This window comes from Octopus sinensis, linkage group LG1 (genome assembly GCF_006345805.1).
Source record: "Octopus sinensis linkage group LG1, ASM634580v1, whole genome shotgun sequence".
NCBI classification, from domain to species: Eukaryota; Metazoa; Mollusca; class Cephalopoda; order Octopoda; family Octopodidae; genus Octopus; species Octopus sinensis.
Window position 1 is genome coordinate 73931475 of NC_042997.1, and position 14359 is coordinate 73945833.

The 14359-nt window shown below is 36.7% G+C and overlaps 1 protein-coding gene across 1 annotated transcript in view; it reads right to left on the minus strand.

The window, feature by feature from the left end:
- Positions 1-6521: 6521 nt before the first annotated feature.
- Positions 6522-14359, minus strand: part of LOC115211108 (protein-glutamine gamma-glutamyltransferase K-like) — a 122680-nt gene continuing 114842 nt past the window's right edge. Inside the window, exons 13-15 of the mRNA XM_029780018.2 lie at positions 13460-13620; positions 8909-9039; positions 6522-7190 (exon numbers count right to left, since the gene is read on the minus strand). Of these exons, the coding sequence (XP_029635878.1) occupies positions 7034-7190; positions 8909-9039; positions 13460-13620 (449 nt within the window). The 3' untranslated portion in view covers positions 6522-7033. The remainder of the gene's footprint in view (positions 7191-8908; positions 9040-13459; positions 13621-14359) is intronic.

Below are 14359 nucleotides of genomic sequence, written 5' to 3' on the forward strand. Positions count from 1 at the left end.
TAATTTTTCTATATACATATTCCTTTTTAATCTAAAATCTGTAATTTGTGTTACATGTCAATATATGTATCAATCCTGTGTTTATCTTCCTTCCCAACTACGCGCGCGTGCGTGTGTGTTTGTATGTGGCCAATGGATCATATATCCGAAAAGGAAGCACACTCTAAAAGTTAGTACATTAGTATATTTACATGAAGTTAAATATATGTCTGATCACAGAGTGACCAATTGTTTTGCATCCATAAAGCGCTTAGCTTTATAGACAAATCGTTAGGCTCCAATGACCGTGGGAACATACTGGAGGTAGCAAACCGTTACGATCAGTTAATTTGTAAGCAAAGGAATAATATAAACATTCTGATACACGAGTAATCTCCCTTAGACTTATCCGGGTGGCAAATCTTATGGAGCTAAAGAAGGAATAGGGAAACTCCGCCTTTAGACTGGTTCTGGTCTGCAAGTACATTTTACAGCCCTAATCGACAAACAGGAGATGCCACGCCTGCAGCAGGTAGCGTTTGAAATGGGGGTAGGGATATAGATCTCGTGTCTCGAATTTAAGAGAAATCCCAAATCCAGCAAGTCTTTAAGGATCCTTGCCCGCTCTGCAAAGCTTGCATTGTCTGCTCCTGTTTATATAGGGCCCCAGCTGCTCTATGATCCTCCATTTAACTTCGTAATTTCCTTCATCCTTAAGGTGCCACACATGGCTGGTCAGGGACGTGACGTAACGTCTTTCTGGAACCCTAAAAGAGGACGTGTGGTTATACAGGCAATGCTTAAAGGCAGTTCCTGTCGACCCGATGTATCTCTGAGCTTGAGTGTTGGTTGTATTTTCGCTTCTGGGCTTACAGTTGTTGTTGTTGCTACTGCTGTTGTTGGTGTTGTCATTGATACTGTTATTACAGGATATTGGTTCAGCGATATTGCTGTAGTCGCTGCTGTTGCAGTAGTTATCCACAGCTGTAGTGGTCTTACTGTTGCAGTCGGTGTTGTGGCTGCCGTCACTGTTAATTCTGGGCATGTGACTGGTAGCTCCACTGGTGCTGCTAGTACTGGAGTGGTCATCATCTCTGGCCGTAACGCTGGTGCAGGTGCTGCAGTCGTTGCTGTCAGTACTGGTGTTTCTTCCACTTAATGTGTTGCTGCCGCTGCCGCCTCCACTGTTGCCATTGTTTTTATCAGCGTTGTTGAATGAGCTGCTGCTGCTATTACACTAATTGTCAGGGTTGGATACCACCACGAATACGACACCTTCGGCCTCACATTGTCCCTCCCCCACTGGGAAGTTATTTATTCCCTGCATGAGCAAACAGCTGCTGTTCCAACTTTCACATTCACACACACTCACAGATGCACACATGTATGTATATATAAGTTTGGTAGAGCAAAAAGAAGAAATAGAACTCAGTAGATGAATATATGTAATCTTTATTGTTACCACTCAGCCTATTAAAAATAATAAAGTAGAAAGTAGAAAAGTGGATTCAGAGAATAAAGCAGAACTTCCAGTAAGCGCTTCCTCGTGGAATTAGCTATCGGTTTCCATAGTAATTAAACTACGATGTAGTTTAACTTGTCTATGCAACCAAAATTCCATGATATACAAATAGTAAATATTTCCATGAGGAGTAAATAATAATCATAAAATAAAATCATGAGGTATGAGAAGTAAATACAAACTAATTATTTCCAAATGATTTCCATACCAGCTGTTTCATAATCTTCCCCTTATAGCTTTACTTATTTCAACATTTCAAATTATATGCATCCATTTAACATCTATATGCATATTTAGCATTATATAATACAATGGCATATTCACATAGAGATGTATAATAAAGAAAACTAACTCATCTAATCATATAAACAGAAACATCATGGAGCTATTCAGGATCCAACTTCATTACACAAACAAAATCCACTCTGTTTATATACAATGTATATAAAAATGTATAAAAATGTATAAAAATGGAAATAGATATTATAGCTCAATTTGTAAAGGAAATATGTATATAATTCGGAATGTTGAAATTAGTATAACCACATATGGAAGATTATGAAACAGCTGCAATCATATGGAAATCATATGGAAATAATTAACCTGCCTTCATCTCTCATATCTCTTGATTTTATGTTATGATTATACAAACACACACACACACACACACGTGTGTGTGTGTGAGTGTAAGTATGTGTGTATATATATTTTACAGGCTTCTGCACTATTTCCATCTCCTTATTCAACAAAGTTAGCAGTTAAATCTTTGGTGACCATAGAGATCAAACCCAGCACCAAAAAAAAAAAAAACTTCTTAACCACAAACTTGTTTTTATACCTTTATATATCTAGCTATGAAAAGCTGTGTTTTTTTCTCAATCTTCAAAACATCCTTATTTCTAAACATTTGATATTGCATGTGTAAATGACTGTTGTTTTCCATTTTAAATTAACAGGAAAAAAACTAAACTACAACTACAAATTTCACAATAATCTCTGAAACCACAAACAATCCCAAAACATATTCATCTAACATTGTCGACACAATGGTTATCTAAACACACAAACAAGCACACATTTAGGTATGTGTGTGTACACATGCATGTACATACATATTAAATAGTGCAATACAGTAGTATTGCTTCCCAGTAAAACAAAGCACCATCGGGTTAAGTAAATATTGGTGCATTGTTGTACCACTATCCTATATATTTATACTTTAACCTGATGGTGCTTTGTTTTACTGGGAAGCAATACTACTGTATTGCACTATTTAATAAGTTTTTCTTTGAAAACTTTTTCACTGTTCAGGTGTTCAGATGAGTAAATACTGGCATTGATGTAGCGACATTTGAAATTTTGTCTAGGTGAATCTAGCCAATGAGAACTAATCATATATTTATATATACATACACATACATATATATATACATATATATATTATATATATATTTATATATATATACATATATATATATATATATATATATATATATATATACATATATATATATATATATATATATATACATATATATATATATATATATATACATATATATATATATAATATATATATATATATATATATATATATATATATATATATATATTATATATATACATATACATATATATATATACATATATATATTACTCTTACTCTTTACTCTTTTACTTGTTTCAGTCATTTGACTGCGGCCATGCTGGAGCACCACCTTTAATCGAGCAACTCGACCGGGACTTATTCTTTGTAAGCCCAGTACTTATTCTATCGGTCTCTTTTTGCTGAACCGCTAGGTGACGGGGACATAAACACACCAGCATCGGTTGTCAAGCAATGCTAGGGGGACAAACACAGACACACAAACACACACACAAACATATATACGACAGACTTCTTTCAGTTTCTGTCTACCAAATCCACTCACGGCTTTGGTCAGCCCGAGGCTATAGTAGAAGACACTTGCCCAAGGTGCCACGCAGTGGGACTGAACCCGGAACCATGTGGTTGGTATATATACATATATATATATACATATATATGGATTCCAGCGATCCTTCTCAAATCGTGCAAATGAGCCCTTGCAAAACCGCTACAGCTTCTTTTTTAGAGCTTTCTTGCAAGTGGTAAGCTCCCAGTCAAATTGAAAGAGGGGGTAATATGCCCTATCCATAAGGGAGGTAGCAGAGCAATGCTAAAAATTATAGGCCTATCTCTCTGACCTCACACATCAGCAAAGTCATGGAATGAATAGTCCGTAAGAAACTAATCATGCTCCTTGAAGAAAATGACTTGCTGTCTGACACCCAGCATGGATTTCGACCAGTAGAGGCTGCCTATGACTGGGTCTTGAAATAGCTACTAAATGGCTCAAATGTGGACGTAATATATCTCGACTTTGCAAAAGCCTTTGATAAAGTCGACCATGGTATGATCTGTCACAAACAGCGTGGTCTCGGCATAGGCGGAAAACTTGGAGAGTGGCTGCACAACTTCCTGAAAGACAGAAAACAGGCAGTTGTGAGCAATGGATCCACCTCCAAGGAAACGCAAATAACAAGCGATGTCCCACAGGGCACTGTCCTGGGGCCACTGATGTTCATAGTGGCCCTTTCAGACATGCCTTCAGTTGCTACGATGACCACCCTTGCTAGCTATGCAGATGACTCAAAAGTCTCCAACGCAATACAAAACCCTGAAATATTGCGCATCTGCAACAGGAGCTGGACACAATATACAGGTGGGCTGAGGACAACAACATGCAGTTTAATGCAGGTAAGTTCCAGGCCCTGCGCTACTAGCACACAAAGGTAAACGACGTGCAGACTGGATACACTGGCCCAGGAAGAATTGCAATCCCTGAGTCAAAATCAGTGCGTGACCTGAGCATTGACATGAGCAATGATGCATCTTTCCAAGTGCATATTGCTAATCTGGTGATAAAATGCAGACGGCTAGCTGGATGGATTCTCCGAACTTTCAGAACAAGAGAGAAGGAGACACTGATGGTCCTATGGAAAACATTCGTCCTCAGCCGCTTGGACTACTGCTCCCAACTGTGGTCACCACACAATATAAAACTAACAGCAGAACTTGAAGCAATTCAGAGAAGCTACACAAAGAAAATCGTCTCAATGCAAAATATCAGCTACTGGGAAAGACTGAAGGTATTAAACCTCTTCTCCCTAGAGCGGAGGCGGGAGAGATATGCGGTGATATACATCTGGAAAATCCTGAAGGGTCTTGTCCCAAACTTTGGCATTCAAAGTTACACCAACTGCAGAACGGGGCGCCACTGCATGGTGCCAAGGATTCCAACATCACCATCAAAATACAGGTCCAGATACTGCAACAGCTTGGGTTTCAGAGGACCACAGCTCTTTAACATCCTCCCTAAATGCCTGGGAGACTTACATGGTGTGGATGTGGGTTTCTTTAAAACTAAACTGGATCTCTTCTTGTCGGGAGCCCCAGATGAACCTACCTCACACGCGGATGCGGGCAGCAGCATCGAACTCCCTTGTTGATCAAGTGCCACATATCAGAGGTGGATTCGCAAATTAGTGTAGCTCATTCAGCGGTGGTGCCCCAGCATGGCCGCGGCCTTCGGGCTAAAACATTTTTAAGGATTTAAGGATTTATATATATGTATATATACACATATATATACATATATATATACATATATATATATATATATATATACACACACATATATATATATATATAATATATATATACATATATATAATATATATATATATATATATATACATACACATATGTATGTATATATATATATATATGCATATATATATACATATATACATATATATATATGCATATATATATATGTATATATATATATATATATATATATATATATATATATGCATATATATACATGCATATATCTTTATATATATAAAACTGAGAATGTGTGTCTGTCTGTCTGTTTCCCTAAAACTTGAGAACTACACAACCAATTTCATTCAAATTTTAGACATGCCTTACTTAGTGTCCATGTAGTTTCATTGGCAAAAAAATGTTCAGCTTCTTGCCTAGAGCAAGCCCATAGCAATATCATATCTTCTCTACTATTTCAGTATTACATGTTAAAAGTGAAACAAAAACGTTTCTCTATATTATGTCAGATACTTTCACTTTAACAATAAAAATAATAATAACAATTGAATTATATGTAGTAAGTAATAATTAAAATCAAACTAAAAAGTTAAAATAGCAATTGATATAAAATAGCATCAATGACTTGAACTTGAATAAGTGGTTTCACATGAATGGGAATAAATTAAAAATAAAATTAGCATGCTGAAATGGAATAGTCCAGATGGATAATAAAAAATTAAATTAAAGAAAAGACTATTGTCTATAAAGTATACAATGTAGAGAAAAAAGAAGATTTGAACACATGGAGGAAAGCACCTTCGAAAAGTGTCTTGGTGCGACTATGAAAGGTATCTAATCAGAGGCGGTAAATTCGCCACAATAGAAGCAAGGTTCGAGTCAATGGAGTGTGCAAGGGAGTACTCGACTCGAACTTGCAAAGTGGAAATATTTTACTTTTAGCTTTATATCTGGGACGTAGGACGTCCCGGAAAAAAATTTTTAATGCCCCCCCCTCTCCCCGAAGTAGAGGTAGGCTGGATTGTAGCCACACTTCTATACAAGAGGGAGAACAAGATACAATTGATCGAAATTACAAGAGACAGGCTAACAATTCCAGTCTGTTATATATTTTGAGTATTGTTATCACTAGTGATATCAAGATATAACTTTGTATTTTGTATTTTACGTGTAGATGTATATATGTGTACATGTAATATGAACACATATATATACACATATATATACATGCACTAGCACTATGACCCGGCAACGACAGGTCTTTAATGCTCGTATATATATATATATATATATATATATATGTGCATGTATATATATATGCATGTATGTGTATAGCTTGTTGTTTTGGCTTTGTGAGTGAAAAATTATAGAGGAGGATGTCCACATTTGTTCCAGGTTTGTGTGTGTGTGTACACACACACACACATGAATGGGTTATATAAGGCACAATATTTGCAAGATTATTAAGGCAATAGACGTTAGTTTAGAGACCACATAATGATAATTTCAAATTTTACTAGATTCTGTTGGATCCCTAGACAAAGTAATATACTTCTGCTTGCTTTTATGTACTTCACAAGAATAACAGCTTGTACTCCCAGTTAAACTATTGCTAGTGAGGAAAACATCCAGAATTTTGATACACTCCATGCATACAAATATATAGAAATAGATGTACATTAATGAAAAATATATATAATGTTAAAATCCCCAAATTACCTTTTCACAAATCTATTAGTATTATTAAATGGAACATATTTTAATGAAACTAGAGAAAACTGATGGAAAAATCAACACTGTTAGAAAAGAAAATGAAAGTATTATTCAAAAAGTAAAAAAGTTGGATGATGCATTCTTTTAAGAAACTTCTTGAATGCCTGCTGCTAAGCAGAGTACTTCACACGGATAGGTACACTTCCATTTATATCATCCAAATTGTCTGAAGACAGAGTAACAATGATTTCTCGTGATCCATACTTGTAAGCATAAATCTCCACAACTTTTGTGGTCTCAGCACCCGGCTGTAAACTGGCTTCCTCTCTGAAAAAAAATAAATAGAAATAATTATGTATTACTGTCTTTTTCATATATATCCATAGATACATGAAATAGTCGGAATATACATATCCTTTGAGTAATCCTAATCAATAGATCATTAAATGTTTAAGATATTCATTTCTAAGAGTCTTAATAGAATCATACATTGTTTTCATTCCTATGTTGTGATAAAGTAGCATTGCTAAAGAAACAAGTATGAGATTCCACCAATAGTCAGTCAATTCATTTAGGTTTCTGAATTTAAATCACATATGCAAATAATATTTCTAAAGAATTAAAAAAGAGAGGATCAATAGCATAATCAACAAATATATCAATGTTCCATAAAATGAGAGTTGCACCCAAGAATTTGATCAGGTGTCCTTACTTTTCTTATCAACATGTACTCAAACAGAACAGACCAGGTAAAGGATATGAACTGACATGTAGGAGTGGCAATTTTCAGCTTTTCTTAAAAACAATCACAAATCCATCCTTAAATTACTATACAAGCTTTAAATGACTGCTGGAATCAAAGAGAGAGCAATTAGATAGTTGTTTGACTTGCTAGAAATAACAGCCAAATTAGTAAAATCACACCCTACATTCACAATATCATCAACAGCCTGTTTATCAGCATTTTTAAACAAGTACTATGCAGTCATTCTCATGAGTTTGAATAAAGTATGGCATCCGGAAACCACCTTTATCAGGGTTCAGAAATTGAGAATAAGAGTCCTTACAATATTATTGTGGCAAAATCTTGCACCAGAAATATATAAGTTTTAGTCTTTTATTTGGATTACATCAGCTTTATGGGAAGAAAAAGAGATTTACAAGATGAGTAACAAGTAAGTTTTCCAAATTTGTTTGCTCTAGGGTTGTACCGTGAAGATAAGATTCAAATTCTGCCTAACAGCATCAATTATACTTACACATCTTCAAAGAGCATCTGGAAGCTACTTTCTAGAAAAACAAATCAATGATAAATAATAGCCATTGCCCATATAGTCTTGGAAACATGATATGAAGGAAGCAGGATATACAAGAAGTATTTTCTTGGTTTGGAATGCAAAATGTGATACAAAACAACTTAGTAGGGTACACTGAATAGAACAATTTCCAACCACCTTTCATCTTCCAACAATGAGAACTGCAGTAAAAAAATGCCAATCCCAACTAAACTACATCCTCTAATAGCTAAGACAGCAGTAGAAATTGTTACTCCCAACTGAGTTTCATATTTCAACAGTGAGAAATACAGTAATATCTATTACTATCAATTTAACTTCTTTCAGCTGTGAAGATTGTAGTAAAAGGTGCAACTCTCAAGTCAAGGTCTATTCACAAAGTGATATCCTGAATTAAGACTTCAATAATCAAGGTCAGTTTTTTTTTTCTTTTTTGTTGATGCACTGAAACATGACCACAGCCTGCTGACAACTTTAAGTAAAAACAAGTTTACATAATGGAAATAAATCAATATACTTGTACCAAATATCAAAACGGTTTTTGTTAATCATACAACATCAAAGAATAATAGCAGTAAAAACTATTAATTCTTTATCTGATTTCACTGGGATTGCAATAGTGGTAAGCAAATTAAGCAAACAAGTAATACAATGCACCAACAACATAGTAATCACTGTATATTCCATCTTTTAGAACTGCAAGAACAACAATTACATGACTAACAACAGTTAGATTTATTCAACTCCTACCTGATTTCAAAAGATTTTCGAACTCCAGATCCTTCAATATGGTAGACAACATTTGTCATTTCTCTTTTTAGTGGATTTGTAAACTGGATGGTTAGATCAAATGCATCCCCATGTTTAATGCTGTCAGGACACTGGAATAAATCATCATTATCATACTATTTTAACATCAACATCAACATCATGGACATATTCTATCATAGTTCACTCATCAATAATCTCAATTGAAGCATCATCAACATTATCAAAACTGAATACCAACAACAATTCTGTTCTACTAACATCACAACAACCATGTTGTTACTAAAACAACTACAACCATCTTCCCTTGTGGTGAAGCCAGCCAACTCTTTGACCACTCCTAGCTATATGACTATAAAACACAAGACTTTCATCTCAAAACTTCTTTCCTGCTATTTGACACCATCATATCACAACGAAAAATGTCCAGCTGCTAAGCTAAGAAATTCTCTTACTTTTAAACGTTCATCATTTCTGTTCAGTTATTTAACTTGTATTACTAACATGCTAAACAATCCTTAACTTCATAACCTTAACATGAAGCTAGCCTGTATTAACATTTCTTTTTCGCAATGTGCCCACCCTTTCCCACCCCACCACCAATACTAGAAATCCCTTCTCTTGTGGCTAGCTGGCTTCCTCTCTCGAATGCCAGTAATCTCTTCCCTTTACCATGAAATCTCTTCCTTTTTACCTCATACTGAAAACTTCCACAGAGCTCTGCTTTACTTCTGTACCAGCAGATCTATATACCTCTGTCCTTCCCTCCCTTCCAAACCATCTTCCTCTCCCCCTCCTCCCTCTCCCTTTATCTCTCTCTCTCTCTCTCTCTCTCTCTCTCTCTCTCTCTCTCTCTCTCTCTCTTTCTGTATATATATATATATATATATATAGAAAATAGTAAAAAGTGAAAAAACTACAGAAGGCTTATTTTATAAGGTTAAAGAATATATTTGAGTCATTATGTTGGAAGAATGTTATAAAATTTTTTCATACAGTTACATAGTTTTTGAAACAGTTTCTTCAAAAACTATGTTACTGTATGAAAAAATTTTATAACATTCTTCCAACATAATGACTCAAATATATTCTTTAACCTTATAAAACAAGCCTTCTGTAGTTTTTCACTTTTTACTATTTTCTATGTATCCAACCACATTCTTTCACACACCAACTTTCTCACCTATATATATATATATATATATATATAATGAACTAACCCAGCCAGATAGCAGCACATTTACTTACTTAATTTAACATTGGCATATTTATATCAATATTTGCAGTAACATTTATATTTACAATACTTACCTTACTCTCACTCCCAGTAGAGGCAACAATTTTAACTTGTTTGAATGAGGATAGGTTAAAAGTGAGACCAACTGTTATGACATGTCTGGTATCAAACGGTCATGGAAACCTTCTTTTCAGGTGCTGAATAACATCTCTCCTTCCCATGTCCCCTCCCACATCTCTTTCCCAGTTTTCAGAGTTGGCACTGTAAATGTAGGCACACTGAAATGTAGACCTAACGAGATCATAGAGATGCTTGAAAGTAGGCATGTTGATGTATGTTGCATCCAAGAGGTTAGGTGGAGAGGAGCTTTAGCCAGGTTCCTCACAGGCAAGACACATAGGTATAAAATCTTCTGGGAAGGTAACAGTGATGGAGTAGGTGGTGTGGGCATACCCTTTGCTGAGAAATGGGTGGATAAGGTCATAGAGGTAGTTAGAGTATGCTTAAGCTCAGGCTGGTCTTGCAGAATAGTATAGTTACAATTATATCTGCCTACATCCCACAAACAGGCCAACCAAATGAACAGATATGAACAGACACTTTTATGATATTCTGCTGCAGGCTACCTCCAAGACGAGTGACAATGATCTCATCTTCATGGTTGGAGATTTCAATGGACATGTTGGACAGCTGCTTGATATCTACGGTGGTGTTCATGGGGGCCATGGAATTGGTTCCTGAAATGAAGAGGGAACAAGGCTACTGGTGTTCTGTGATATGAATGACCTTTTGATCTGCAACACCAACTTCAGGAAGCCAGCCAGCCACCTGAAAACCATGAAGTCAAGTGACTACACCTTGCTTTCACCGCAAATGAGATTAAGTAGGGTCAATCACGCCCAACTTCCTTGCTACATCCTTCCATCTTTTCTCGAATATACTTCATGACAGGTGTCTCCTCTCCAGCTCTATCTTGCTCCTCAGATGATATCTGAAGTAATACAGCAACCCAAGGCCAGAAGGATCCTGTTACAAGTCCTTGCATTCTAGTTCTCCACACAAACTCTTTCAACACTGTGCACAAAAAACATGCCTCACCTTCCTTTGGTAGTCCGGTTGGTGGTACAATCTTTATCACAGACTCAGCTGATAGCTGTACTCTTCCCAGGTGCAACAACACATGTTCGATGTAAATTATCAAGCCCAAAAGCTCTGGGCACTGTACAACAGCATGCAGGACGGTTTCATCATCCTGCCTGCACCATAGGCATGTCAGTGGCAGTGATATTCTATGCCTGGACAATTTTTTGTGAACAGGTAACACGTTCCTATAGCACTACCAGGTCAGGGATATTTGGTAGTTATCCAAGTACCCTGGCCTGAAAGTTCTGGACTGGTTGGCTAGCTGGTTCTCATGAAGCCCTAGAGCACCTCCCAGGATGCCATCACTCTTAAACTCCACCAGCCCTTTATAATAATACCGAAGTGGTATTCCCGCTGCCGGCTTTGCCTGCCATGTGGATAAGCGTGAGTGCCTTTCGGCACTCCTTTTGCCATTCGGCCGTAATACGTCTTCTAATCAAATAGGGTGTAAATTCCTCCAAGGAAGCCAGTCATGGAAATAATTCTTTTGCAAGCGAATTCCATGCCTGACCACCATCCAGGTAGAGCCAGAGATGCCTTAGCCTCAGTGCATGCCTGCACATCATTAGCCATGGCATTCCTAATCCACTCTTTAGCAGTTCTTGACAGCAAACAGAGTGCCTCACAAGTGGCTTTCCTTCCTTCTACAACAAGTGGAAGACAAGGCATGCCAACAAATCAGGGCAAGGGACAACAGTCAGACGGTAGGTGATAATAGATGCAATAAACACCAGCACCACCTACGCCTTGCCTTTCAGGGATAGCGCCCTTCCAGACCAGGTCCAGACTAGGGCCTCAACCCTGCCTGCCACCTCATTCCAATTCTTCTCCATCTTGGAATCTGGTCCAAACCAGACTCCAAGCAACTTAACAGGACCATCTGTCCAGTGCTCCGTGACACTGGACATTATCGGCCTGCCACTCCAGGTGCTGAACCGCAAGCCGATCGACTTGCCTTTGTCAATTTTTTCCCCTGCCACTGCCTGGTATCCTTTGATTGCATCCTCTACACAAGGTAGCTGAGCTTCGTTGGACATGGCGATGGTGACATCATCTGCATATGCAGAAACAGACTTACCACATCTGATTTCATTGGGGATGCCCCCCAAACTCTCCAACTTCTGCAGCAATGGTTCAAGAGCCAGTACATACAGAAGCAGAGACAGGAGGCACCCTTAATTCAGCCAACACATTGGCTGATCTGCACTAGTAGATTGCCCAATCAAAAAAAATTATCGGGGTAATGGCATTAAACAGTGTTTATGTATAATCAGAATTTAGGTTAGTTGAAATATGTTTGTCACATATTTCAACTGCTGGCTGAATTATATATAAAGCTATAAGCTTTATTCAGTTCATCCAGAGTTGCCTCTCTTAGGCACATCTCATCAACAAGAGTCAGCAAACTCAAAACATTGATGTCTGAGATTCCTGTGAGAGGGTGACACTAAACGAACAGGGTGTTTTCACACCTTTTTATCATAAGAGAGATTTTTTTCTCCATGGTAACTGCGGTGTAACTGCCTTTAGCATTTGAAATATGTGACAAACATATTTCAATTAAACTAAATTGTGAATGTGTGTGTGTGTGTGTGTGTGTGTGTACTATATGACATACTTCAACATTTATCTATTCGCATACATACATCAATTTAAATCTCATGGTTCATTTTTCATCTGCATTATTTATATTTTCCACAAATTCCATTTACTTGATGATGTTTGAATCAGAATCATTTTCTCACCTTGTTTTTAGATTTCAAGGCAGTTTTTTTTATATTAATTGCATGAATAATCTCAATTTTAGTTTTCAGTTCACTTTATTACTATGTATGTGCAGCCCTAATGTGCTGGTATTTAGTATACAGAATAATCTCCTGAAATACTTTCACTCAGCTCTATTTGTGTGTGTGTGTGTGTGTGTGTGTGTGTGTGTGTGTGTGTGTGTGTGTGTGTGTGTGTGTGTGTGTGCGTGTGTGTGTGTGTGTGTGTGTGCATAAGTGTATTTATGATGGCCTACATATCAGTATCTGTGAATATTTGAATGCATATGTCTGTGTATGATAGAAGTTGCAACCAAATGCATTTGTATAAAGTCAAGTGTACTTTCATATGTGAGTGCATACACCGGTATAACTATAATTATTTTTTACCTTCAGGATTAAAGCTGGCTTCTCAACAACAATGTTGTGCTCATCAACAAAAGTCTGACCAGTTTCTTTAACTTCTGCCACAATGAAAATAGACATTGTTCCATCACTGTTGATTTTAGACTCATAATCTTCAGGATTAAGTGTTAATTTTACCATTGTATCTGCAAAACAGAAGTAGAGAACCAATAAATTCTCTCTCTCTCTCTCTCTCTCTCTCTCTCTCTCTCTCTCTCTCTCTCTCTCTCTCTCTCTCTCTCTCTCTCTCTGCTCTCATCTCTTTCTTTTTTCCTTTTCTTTATTTCAATTTATTGCACAGCATCAGTGTAATGAATAACAAACTGAAGTAACATCAACAAGTAGGTTAACATTCTTCTGACTCAGCCAAATATGACTTCCAAGTAAAGATTTATCTAACATTTTTAATATTATCATTTATTTATAAACTTGCAGTACAATGAAGTAGGATATGAAAACAAGTGTCTAAAGAATTTTGTCTATTCTATTACTCCCCATAACTTGGGTATTTTCCAGTCCAAACTTTTATGACTATAAAGAAAATTCTCTGAGGATCCATCATCATCATTTAACATTTGTCTTCTATGTGTTGAACAGTTTGACAGAGTTCCACAAGCCAGAGGACAAGTCAAAGGATGATTTATTTGAATATGGTTTCTTCTTAATGCCAACCCCTTTATAGAGTATACTGAGTACTTTTCTCACAGCACCAGCACTAGTGCAATTGCCAAGTAACTTACAAGACAAAGAAAAGACTTTCAACTGAGTGGAGTTATAGCAGTAAAGGAGACGGTTTTATGCCAGGTATTGAGGCTAAAGTGTAACAGAGAGACAGGTGCAAGTGTCTTGTTATACAGGAGATACATGGCTACCCAGCATTATATA